At 48.7% G+C, this 11,792-nt stretch overlaps 1 protein-coding gene across 1 annotated transcript in view; it reads left to right on the plus strand.

The window, feature by feature from the left end:
• The window catches only part of TTI1 (TELO2 interacting protein 1), a 55,803-nt gene extending 45,834 nt beyond the window's left edge, over window positions 1–9,969 (plus strand). The window contains exon 6 of the mRNA XM_019625061.1: window positions 9,240–9,969. Within this exon, the coding sequence (XP_019480606.1) occupies window positions 9,240–9,423 (184 nt within the window). The 3' untranslated portion in view covers window positions 9,424–9,969. The remainder of the gene's footprint in view (window positions 1–9,239) is intronic.
• Window positions 9,970–11,792: the final 1,823 nt, after the last annotated feature.

Here is an 11,792-nt window from a genome sequence, read left to right on the forward strand (position 1 = left end):
TGGGCGAAGGGAAAGGCTGTTGTGTTCATTGCCCCCCAAGGGGAGCCCTGTCCCCCAAGGGATACAAAACCTCTAGCCTCAGCTCAGTCCTCAGAAGAAGCGGTAAAGCCAGAGATGCCCCTGTTCCTCGGAGGCAGGGAGTTTCCGACCCCGGGCAGACGGTCAGCTTGCTGTGAGAAGGGCCCCTCTGTCTGACGGGGCTGGCGAGGAAACCGGTGAGGGCCAGTGGCTGCTCTGACAGGCGGTGGCTGAGCAGCCATGTCCGTGGGTCTAGCGGGTCGGGGTTGGGACCTCTGAGGGGCAGCCTCCCTCAAGTGCAAAGGGAGGCAAACTCAGCCTCTTCATAAAAATTCCTCTTTGTGTACATTACACTTGGCTTTTTCCTGACTCCTCTTTGCTTTTCCTGGCTCCAAAGAATGACCAAGCCTGTGTTTGCTTTTTAAATTTGTCATATTAAATACAGCCTTTGTGGCAGGCTTTTACACCCAGGCTGTAAACTCCAGAAATGGAAATTGATCAGGGGGTGGTTGATATAACCAAGGCCGTAAATGCTCAGAACGTAGATGCCATTCCCGTTTAATGCTTTTATCTGGCGAATGTGCCTTGTAAGGAGGGACATAAATCTTGCGACTGGGGGAGGGGGAACGGAGAGGGGCAGGGTATACTCTTGCTGTATGTTACCACCAGGTGTCACTGTTAACTGGCTGTGCAAGAAAAATACCAGCTCCCCAAAGTCCATCTAGTTAAATACCTTCAATGGATAACAAATAGGAAAATCATATTTGGGGTTGGGAGGAGGGGTCAGCATACTACAAGCTATAAGGAAGGCAGCGTCCCTGATAACAGGTCCTGTCAGCCACACCCCCGCCTCAGCCATGGCACTGCTGACTTAACTGATTTAAATTCCCAGGTGGCCTGGGAAGCCTCTGAGATATCTCCCAGCATGCAGTGGGCCTCCACAGCTCTGTGCCTTTCTGACCATCAGAGCTTTTCCTTCCCAAACATGAAAGGAATTTGAGATGCGAGCGCATACCCCAAATTTCTGTGTTTTTCCTTCAGGCCAGTACGTGCTCTCAGCCCGGTTCAACTCAGCCCCATTCAAACCACACTCCCTGGGCCTCTCTGAGCAGCCTCTGAGGCTCCCTCCCTGTCTTTCGCAGGGAGGTCTTAAATCATCCAGTGAGTTATCCACCCTGGGGCTAAAAAGAATAAAGTAGGCAGTGCCTATTTTAAAAAGATGAATTTCATGTCCAACGAGACTCAGGATGGAGGAACAATGCATGTAGGTCACTTGGCCTCCACTCCCAGTCCCACCTCCACCTGCCAAGCCCTGAACCCAGGTCAGGGTGCAGGGTGCCAGCGGGCAGTGATGGCCAGTGCACCTTCTGGCTGTGCAGGCGCAGGCTGCTGCAGTTTTTGGTGCATGTGAGAGTTGGGGGTGCCCTCCCAGCGCCCTGTGCCTGGCCATTGTATGTGAGAGCAAAGGGCACCCACTGTCTTGGAGATGGACAAACCTGGGTTCACATCTTAACCTGCTCTGTGACCTTGAGCAAATGACTTAGTTGCCTTGCGCCTCATTTCCTTCCTCTATAAACTGGGGGTGGTGATAACACCACCCACCACCACCCCAGAGTCATTGAGGCCTCTGCCTGCCCTCACAGTGCTTATGTTCCAGAGGTATGTTTACGTGTGTGTACACACCTATGTGGGATGTATATAACTGTACCAAGTACATGTGTTATGTATTGGGTTGTCGGAAAAGTCACGACGCCTTTTTGCAACGAAAAACAGAAAAAAATACATCATGACTTTTCCAACAACCCAATATATGTTATACACACACATATACACTTGGGCACGGTGTTTTTTGTTGTAAGCCGGCTTCATCTTCACTGAAATCTGAACCGAGGTTTTCACCTCAGAATGATCTTTTTTCATGTTAATTGTGCCACCTTCCCCTGCAGCCTATTTGCTTGAGAAGTCGGGACCGCGTTTGAAGGTTCATTTACCGAAGGACTTCCCCACTTGCTTTCTAGCAGTAGGAACCAGCCCATCAAAGGACCAGCCGGTGCCTTCAAACCCTGGACGCACACAGACTGGCACCAGCTCATTCATTTCATCCCTGTCAGAGCCCCAACGCCTCTCTTTACCCACACCTGGCCCATTATATTTGAACGGATCAAGGAGCCACAGAGCAATCCATTAGCTCAGCTGAGCCTGAAATGAGTAGCTCGTCCCCTTAAATGGCGTGGGCAGTTTGCTTGAGCTTGGGCTGCAAAGCTGCTTCCCCCTTGGACTGCACCCAACATGGAAATGAGGGCACTCCTAATATTTTTCCTCTCAACATTTGATGAATAGTTGACAAATCCAGACCCAAGTAGTTAGCTTTCCCATTATCCATCTTTTGACAGGCATTGCTGCTTTTCTTTTCCAGGCTCATTGTTCTAAAAATATGCTCAGATCTGAGGCTGTTCACTGTGCACATATAGGCATGATTTCCTGGTGCCAAAGATAAGAGACATCTGCCATGCAGATGACAAACAAAGTGAGTTGCTGGGTTTCAGATCTGAAGGCAGGGACCTCTGTGCCGCTTAAATCAAATGCTACCCCCCATCCTTTCCCTGCCTCCTTGGTGTTGTCATGTGATTGATAATCTGCCGGGGGGTCAACCGTCACACCACCCAGTGGGGAAGGCGAGCCTGGGGTGTGCTTGCGCGTGTACGTACCATGCTGGGTCGGGAACCGGGAGGCTCTGAGGCTCCTGGTAGCTGGACCCCCTGCACAAAGTGGATTTCAGATATCAAAAGCCTTGGCAGACCGCAGGGTAGCTATCCATCCATCCCTTTGCAGGGCCTGTGGTCTGTCCCAAAGACTTAAGAGGCTTGAGTGCATGTGATGATCTCAGAACCGAGGAAAGTAGCCAGGGAAATGTTGTCTTATTATATGTATATTTATTTAAAAGATTTTTGGGGGTGACCCAAGTATTGTGTTGAGAGCTGTAAGATTTCAAAGATGAATACCAAGCTAGAGTTGGCCTCACATTTGCTGCTCAATAGCGGTGTAACCTTGGACAAATTAATTTACTTCTCAAAGGGTCAGTTTCCTCATCTACAAGACTAGAATAAGCATATCTAATACAATTATTACAAGGATTTAGTAAAGTCACATAGATTATCCTTTAGCAGAAAATATTATCCCAGAGTAAAAAAGTTAATAAGTAGTCGTTATCATTATTTAAACTTCCTCCTTATTCCAAAAAAAAGACCTAGGGCATCTGATAAATTAAGGGTAATACAACAAGAAAAATAGGAAGTGAACAAGTTTTTTTAAAGGAAAAATAATAAGAGGAAAACAAGGCAAAACCAGGGTTGAGGTTAACATATAAAATGCAGACGTGGAGCTCTGCACCCTTGCTAAAGATGAGGCCTCTGTGTGGCTCTGGGCTTCCTGACAGAGCAAAGAGGCAATTGTTGTCATTGCTGGGATAAAAAAAGAAAGCTTTTCAGAAAGAAGCACAGCTTTCTCAGTGCTGAACCCTAAGAAAATTTCTCCATGGGCCATCTTAGAAGAACACTGGGTACTGTTGTGACTAATATCCCTAACACTCTTGCAGTAAATACAGAAGTACATTTCCTAGAGCTGTTTCTTACAGCATCCATCAGTGAAGGCTGCTGGCTTAGTGCCAGAGCGTGGGTTCCAGGAAAACAGTTCAGGGGGTGGGAGGCAACATAGGTAGGCTGCTACGAAGATGTCTTTATCTTCAGGGGTACGAATCTTCCAGGGAGGAGCAGGAAGCACTCTGTGTGGCCTGAGAGACCAGCCGGCCAGGGCCAAAACCCACGCCTGCCACCTTGGTGCTTGGCACGGGGCCACTTTGAAATCTGTGTCTAAGCAGCGTGGTCATCATGGGACCTAGGCCTGTGGGAATCCTGGGGGCAGGAGAACTAGCCAGATGGAAGGGGCTGCTTTTAAATCCTGGCCCAGTGGGATTTAAACCCTTCTAGGTTCTGGTTTATTTTTGAATTGCCCGTAACAGATTGGTCCTCTCAGTGCCATATCTTTTTAAATATGCACAAAGCAATGGAGTCATTCCACTGCATTTATGATACTTTGTCTTGTGGTACTTTAAGGGTGCGATTAGCATCGTAAGCTTCTACTGGTGTTTATGGTTTTAAATCCTGTCCCCGTTGCACTTAATTTTTAATATCAGTCTCTGTGTGAGTATATGGGTTGGAGTTAGATTGATAGATGAATGATCTTGAACAGGTAAATATAGTTAAGTCTAGCGAGAATGTATAGCTGCAAAGGTAATTGGTGGTATTTATTTAGAGAGTAAATCGTTGCTTCAAGTCATAATCCTCCATTTTCAACATTTAGAAACAAAAAAACGACCTCCGTGCAGGGAAGATAGCTAAATTGAATAGCAAGGAAAGACAGGCTTGAAATACTGGTTAACCAATGAACCGAGACCCATTAGAGTAAATTACCGAGTATGGAAACATCGGCCCACTGCTTGCTGGCTAAGACACTTCGACACCCTGAGCATCCATTGGTTTAAAAGGAAACACAAGGCCTCATTTGTAGCAGCAGCATGTATGGAGTCACGGGAGAAGGGATGGCCAGAGAAAAGAAGCGTGTGGAAGCAGCTCAGCCAGGTAGGAAATAGCAGGGGAGCTAAAATAGCTGTGGGGCTGCCTGCTTTCCAGCAAGCGAGCTGGTTTTCCGATTGCATTTAGTCATGCCCATGTAGAGACAGCCTGTATCGTGTTCCTAAGGAGACATCCCTGAGTAACTGCCTTAGAAGCCCGCAATAAATAAATAAACAAAGAAACAGATCACAAAGCCACAAGTCCTTTACCACTGGCATTTACACAGACAGCTCGTGAGAGCATTTTATAAATCCAGGAAGAGACAAGGAGCAGCGGATCCCTCAAGCAAGTAATTGACAGAGAAAGAATAGCCTGTCTCACCCAGGAGAGCTGGAAGCTCTGAATTTCAGTTACAGTTTGTTTAGCTTTCCTGGGCCTTGATTGGCTGGCGGTTTTCTAGAGCTCCCCCTGAGCAGATGTTGTCTAGACTGACATGGTGAGGACACCCTGTGATGTTTGCATCTGCAGCAGAGGGGTTTCTTTTTGGTTTTGCCACGTTCTGGGGGGAAGGACCTGTGATCCACTGCCCATGCTTGTGAACTGCTGTAGACTCTTGGAGCTGGAAGGGGTCTTAGATCTCATCTGATGCACCCCGCCCCCGCTTACAGAAAAGAGGCTTCCATGTCCCCTGCTTCGTGGTTCCGCCCCACACGTGACTTCTTGCGTGGCCCTCTCCACACTGCATGATGGGTCTCTGATTAGTCTGTCCTCCCAACGGGACAGGGAGCCATGAGGCCAGTGTCGTTTTGTCCGTCCAGCTTCGTAGCCCTCACGCCTAGCGCAGTCCCCAGGCCAGACCAGGTGTTGGTAAACGTCTGGTAAACCATGAAGAGATGGGACCCAAACCCAGCCGACCAGACCCTGGGAGCCTATTTCCTCCCTCTCCAGGCCACTTAGCCCCCCACTTGGTCACCCGGAGCACCCTGATATTGATTGTAAAGGAATGAGCCGCTTCTGTTGGTTTGGCGTCTGGAGTTTATTAGGTACTTACTGATACCCGTCAATGGAAGATAGGGCTGAAGTGCAGGGAAATGGCTGCCTGCATGAAGTGAAATTCAATAAAACCGCATTTTAAGTGAAAAATCAGTATAAACACCAGGCTTCTTTGCCATGGAAACAGAGGTTGCTTAGAAACTGCCTAACGGCGAGTTCTAAATTTTTTAAAGTCAAGTTATCATTTAAGCTACACAGCCCTACAGGTTATTGAGAGATAATCACTCGCCTCAGGACACTCAGAGGCATGAGGCACTGCCGAGTGCCTCCCCAAACTCTGGGGACCAGATAATCTCTTGATAACTGTGCTCCTTTGGAGCCACTGATGTGGGCCTGGGGGAAGGAGAAAGAAATTTTTGTTCAGAAGTTAAATGGCGTACATATATTTTTTTTAAAAGTGTTTCTCTTTGGGTTTGAGAAAAGATGGAGCTGGCCATTTGGCATGTTCTACAGCCATCCCTGCCGTGTCTCGAGATGTATGAGGACCATTTTCCAGGCAGTTACTGCAATCACTTCAAAGCACAGGTCCTGCCTTGGTCTTCTGGCTTTTGATTATACAAAAAAGGGCTTTTGAGGTTTTCCATGTTCTGCTGTTCACTCTCCAGGAGCCCCACGACGAAGTGGTACCAGAGTTTGGAGCAAAGCTGGGCCACTGAGCACTCAGTCGAGACCTCCTGGGTCTCAGGCTCAGCTCCCAGGGGCTTAAAGCGAACAAGGGTCCAGGTTCAGAATTGGTTGGCATTTAGAGTTCAACGAGTCGCTTTTGCCAAGCAAGAGCACAGCTCCGCCTGCCAGCACCTTGTTGCTTGGATCCCTGTTTGCTTCCGACCTCAGACATGCAGAGGGCAAAGAATATTGCATTCATTTCTTCCTGAAAATAATGGGCAAAATTAGAATCCTAGTGGCTGAGCATTGGGACACCCCTCCCCCCCACCACCAAATCAGTATGAAGGAAATTAGGAGTGAAACAAAGACAAATGTTGTGCCCTTTTCAATGTCTAAGAATTTTCCTTGGCATGGCCATGTGATAGGGTTGGTAGTGATAATGATTCCTTAGACACACACCCACTTTCTCTGGAAGTGTTTTCATTAGACCCTTCAGAGTGTTTTCCTGCACCTCATCTCCTTAGAGCCCCGGAACAAACCTGTGAGAAGGGTAGGGCGGGTGCGATCATCTTCCTATGGAGAAAGAAACAGGTTCGCCGAGGCAAAATAATGTCCTCCAAGCCCCAGAGGTGGGAGAAGGAACTTGTATTGCTTGCTGCCTGCCATTCTGCGGAGTCTACCCCTTTAAGAGCTAAGAAGTGAGACCCAAAATCATTCTTCCAAGAGTTTGGCTCTTGCTTAATAAAAGAAGGTGAACTTTGCACACGTTTTTGCTTTGCTTCCCTGTTAGCATTTTATTTAGAGATCTCACAGGGCAAAGAGAGTGGCTTTTTCTTTCCTGCCAACGAATACAACAGCCGCACTTAGCATGTTAAAAAGCACTCCGAAAATGAACCTTGCAACGTTTTTATGCCGCTATGACTGAACGGAGCCGAAGCACCACTTTGCTGGGTGTTGCCCAGATCAAAATATGCCTTGAAGCTGAGAGTGTGCCATGCTGTAGCTTGAGAAATTGTTCCAGTTCTTGAAGGGGGAAAAAAAAAATTTCAAATGAAACCATTTGCATTCTAACAGTCTTTGGCACCAGGGAAAACTGTCAACTGTGTCACGTGTAAATAGAAATCTGCTTCCCATTTTTGGTGCATTTTTTTTTTCATAATTTCCCTTGCCACTCTAATTATCAAAGATATTTTTGTTTTTAAACAAAAATTGTCTCCCACGCAGGCCCCATCTTCCTTCTGCGGTGAAGTGGAAACGATGAATTGGAATATTCTAATCACTTCTCCAGCAACGAACCGCTGAGGTTATAAGCACAAGATTATCCTACGTAAAGAAAACTCGAATTGTTTAGGCACAAAACAGGCCAGAAAATTTTTCAAAGTGCCCCCCCTCCCACCTGCCTCCCTTGCCTCCTTAGCATATGTCTATTAAACCCTAGGAGGAAAGCAAAAGTGCACGGGCTTTTCAGATTAACATAATTAAAACCCAGAATTCAGCTCCATTCAGCAAGCATTTAAGTTCCTATTTGATGGCCAGCTGTGAGGGAGAGGCTCTGAGGAATGATCGTCAAGAATAAAATAGGGTCCATCAACTAGATATTATCCACTCTACTGGTAGATGGGGATCGCATCTGCAAGACACTGGGTAGGGCTGGGTCTGTGCTTCCTCATTTAAACCTCTACAGAGCCCTGAGGAAAGTAGACCCCCCATTTTTAGAAATGAGGAGACTGAGACAGACAAATTGAAATATCTTCCACAGCCACTGAGCCGCCGATGTCTGCGGTCAGGTGAATCCCGTAACTAGCATTGCTTAGTCCTTCCTTAGTGGTGAGCTGTTCAACTCTCCTTTAGATCCTTCTATCGGATGTGAGTATTCCAGAGACGGATGTCATCTTCAGTCATTAGTGTACAACCTAAGAAGTCGCTTATTCAGGATGTGAGCCTGTTCAGTCAAGTACTGGTTGAGTGTTTGCCATGTGCCATGTTAGGTGCCCGGGATACAGCAGTGAGCCAAACAGGCACAGTCCCCGCCCCCCAGGAGCTTGTATTGTGAGGAATGGAGATGGTCAGTAGACAAGGAGTTGATAAGGGCTGGGTGTCCTGAAAAAGAAAAAAAAGGGGCAACCACCCTGGCACGGTGGTCCAGGAAGGCCGACCTCTCTGAGCAGGTAATGTGTGAGCTGAGGCGGGCAGGATGGCCGAGAGGGAGCTGCCTCCCTAGGGGAGGGCCTGATCCTTCCTGCGGTTGCAAAGCCAGGCCCTGTTGGCCAGGTGTATGGAATTTACACTTAGGCTGCCCAGTGCATGTGACTGGTCATTCAGAAATGGGATATGACCCCACCGTTCAGGCCAAAATGAAGAGCCTCAGCCATGGTAGGTGTAGAACGTCAGGTGGTCCAGGCCCTCAGCTCTGGCCATATCGTGTGGGACACCAGCACCTGGCCTCAGCCGAAAGTCACAGGACAGGGCCCAGCCAGTCCTGCCCCAGGAGGATAACGAGCTGGTCCCTGTAGGAGCCTGTCCAGACCACCAAGAAGGGCTCTCGGTGGCCAGAAAGGGCCGGCTGCAGAATTCTGCCACAATCTGGAGGGCCAGACTTGGTAGTTGGGGCTGGTCCTAGGAGCCGCGGGGAGCCTGTCGTGAAGGGTGGCCTTGTCCGTTTTCTTGCTTCTGAAAACTGGGGTTTCACACCCCAGAACTTAATGGGACTCTGCCAGGAGCGTGTCTGATCTCAGTCTGGCTCTGACTGGACTAATGACTCTCCTTCTGCCAAGGGGTAGGAAACGCCTCACCTCTATTTCTGTTAGGCTTTGGGGCCCTGCCTTATGAACTAAAGTGGGTGTGTTCTGCTGTTCAAGTGATTTGATGTCATTATCAGTTTTTTTCTCAAATAGCCCAGTAAGTAGCCTCTTGGGTAGAACACCAGCAGGTTCTCCTGCCTGAACTCCCCACCCCCACCCTCCCCACTCACTCCTGTTCATCTCTCCACAGGGTTTTCCTCCACTTGATGAAGGTAGACCCGGACTCCACCTGGTTCCTCCTGAACGAACTTTATTGCCCTGAGCTGCTCACGCCTCCTCACCCCAGCCTCCACCCTGTGCAGCTGCGGGGGGCCGCAGGGCAGCAGAACCCATACACTGCCAACGTGCTCCTCCTGCTCGGGGAGCTGCAGTGACCCCTCTCTCCCCCACTGGGCAGGCACTTACCGCAGGAGGTTGCCCCCCCTGCCTTTGGGCGGGGAGCTGACCCCATCCTGGCCAAAGGCTGCAGCCATAGCCGCAGCAGCAGAGAAGACTGCGAAGGTGGATTAAACAGCTGATCGATTTATAAATTGATTGATCACGCAGCTGCTTAGAAATTGGATTGAAGGAAAGTAGCTGACTGTTATTTATATTTCATACCTGGTGTTTTCAAGTGACATTGTCTGGCAGTTCTAAGGGCTTAACTCCTTAGCTTACTATGTCGGAGGCCCCGGCTGCCTCACCGGCCACCCCCACCCCCACCCCCACCACACACACACCTGAGAGCTTGAGGACACGTGGGCAGAGGCCTGTTGTATGCATCGTGTGTGTCCTCTGAGTGCCTGAGGCCCACGTGGAAGTACCACTCAGCCCGGCCTCCCAGCCACACACGCCTCCCTCACCATGAATAATGAGATGGAACTAACTCGTCGCACCTAACCTGTTTTTTGGAAGAAACTGAAATAAAGGCATTTCTTGGATGAAAAGTATGATCCAGGGCTCACTTTGAAGTTTGTTATTTAACTTGGGTGATTTTTTTCTTTTTTTAAATTGAGTGTATGTGTTCTTGAACGGATAGTCCAGAGCCACGGCGTAAAAATCCCGGCAGCACAAAGCAGAAACTGAAACGTCAGTCTCCCATCCCCGTGCCCCAGACACCTGGGTTTCCTCCCCAAAAGCAAACAGTTTTGACAGACTTTTGGATACCTTTTAAGTAGGAGATTAATTCTTTTTAACTTTGTGTTATGGGTAATAGCATACTGACATCCCAGGTACCCATAACCCGGCTGCCCCAGTTGCCAGCGCACAGCCAGCCTTACTTCCCACCCCTGCCCACTTACCTCCCCACCCCCACCAGCCCCTGGATTATTTTCAAGCAAATCCCTGTGATTTTTTTTTTTAAGATTTTATTGGGGAATTGGGGAAGGGAACAGTGTTGGGGAATCAGGGGAAGGGGAACATTGTGTTTTTCCAGGACCCATCAGCTCCAAGTCAAGTTGTTGTCCTTCAGTCTTAGTTGTGGACGGCGCAAGCTCAGCTCTAAATCCAGTCACCATTTTCAATCTAGTTGTGGGGGTGCTGCCCACCATCCCATACGGGAGTTGGACCGGCAACCTTGTTGTTAAGAGCATGCGCTCTCACCAGCTGAGCCATCCGGCCACCCATCGGTAGCTCAGCTAGGGCGCAGCTCACTGGCCCATGGGGGAATTGAACCACCTGTGATTTTTGTCTTCTAAAGATTTTATTGGGGAATTGGGGAAGGGGAACAGACAAGTTGCTGTCCTTTTGTTCTTCAGTCTAGTTGTGGAGGATGTCCCTTCACTGGCCCATGTTGGTATTATCATTGCACTCTTCCCGGGTGAGGCAGATCGGTGGACGGCTGCTCACGGTGGCTCTTGGCAGCTCACTGCAGCCTATGCTGTCACCGGCAACTCATGGCAGCCCAGCTCCAGGTCGAACTGTTGTTTATCATTTTAGCTGTAGAGGGCGCAGCGTCACTGGCCCTCGTGGGATCCAAACTGGGGCCCTACTGCTCAGAGCTGGTGTCCCAAGCCAGCTCTTAACCAACGCGCCACTCAGCCGGCCCGCCTGTGATTTGTTTTTAAACGTACAAAATCACACCTACAAAAATTAACGTTGATCCTTTAATATTGGATTGAGTCGGTGTTTCAATGTCCCTAGTGTGTGTGAATTAGGATCCAAATAAGGTATGTACATTGCTGTTATCGATATGTCCCTTAATGCATCTCTTCTCATTTATAGATTCCCCCACACACACACCTCTTTTTTTTCCCTGAAAGTTTTATGGTGAGGAAAGAAGGTCATTTATCCTATAGCGTTCCCCACAGTGTGGCTTTACCGATTACTTCCCTGTGGGGTCATTTCACAGGCTCCTCCTGTCGCCTGTGTGTCTTGTAAACAGGGAGACAGAACAAGAGACTTGATCAGGTTTGGTTGTTTTGTTTTTGTGTTTTGGCAACACTCCTCCCTATGTGGTGTTACTTACCTCCATTGGGCGGTATGTAATGTCTGAGCTCTTCTCACGATACTGGCCGTCCAGGTGAACCTTGCCCTGGGTCCACTCATTCTTTAGCGATTGCCAGGTGGTGCTGCTCTAGTCCCACCGTGCCAGCTTGCTTTTAGCTAGAGCGCCTGTGTGAAGGGGACCTGCCCTTCCTCAGCCATGCGCTAACCTTGAGGGAGTTCGTATTAAAAAGGCAGGGTAAATACTTGATTTTTCTAGCTGTGGGATTTACAATGCACAGATTATGTAAATTTAGGTAAACTGCCACACACACACACA

The sequence above is a fragment of the Hipposideros armiger genome, unplaced genomic scaffold (genome assembly GCF_001890085.2).
Source record: "Hipposideros armiger isolate ML-2016 unplaced genomic scaffold, ASM189008v1 scaffold_613, whole genome shotgun sequence".
In the NCBI taxonomy this organism is placed as follows: domain Eukaryota; kingdom Metazoa; phylum Chordata; class Mammalia; order Chiroptera; family Hipposideridae; genus Hipposideros; species Hipposideros armiger.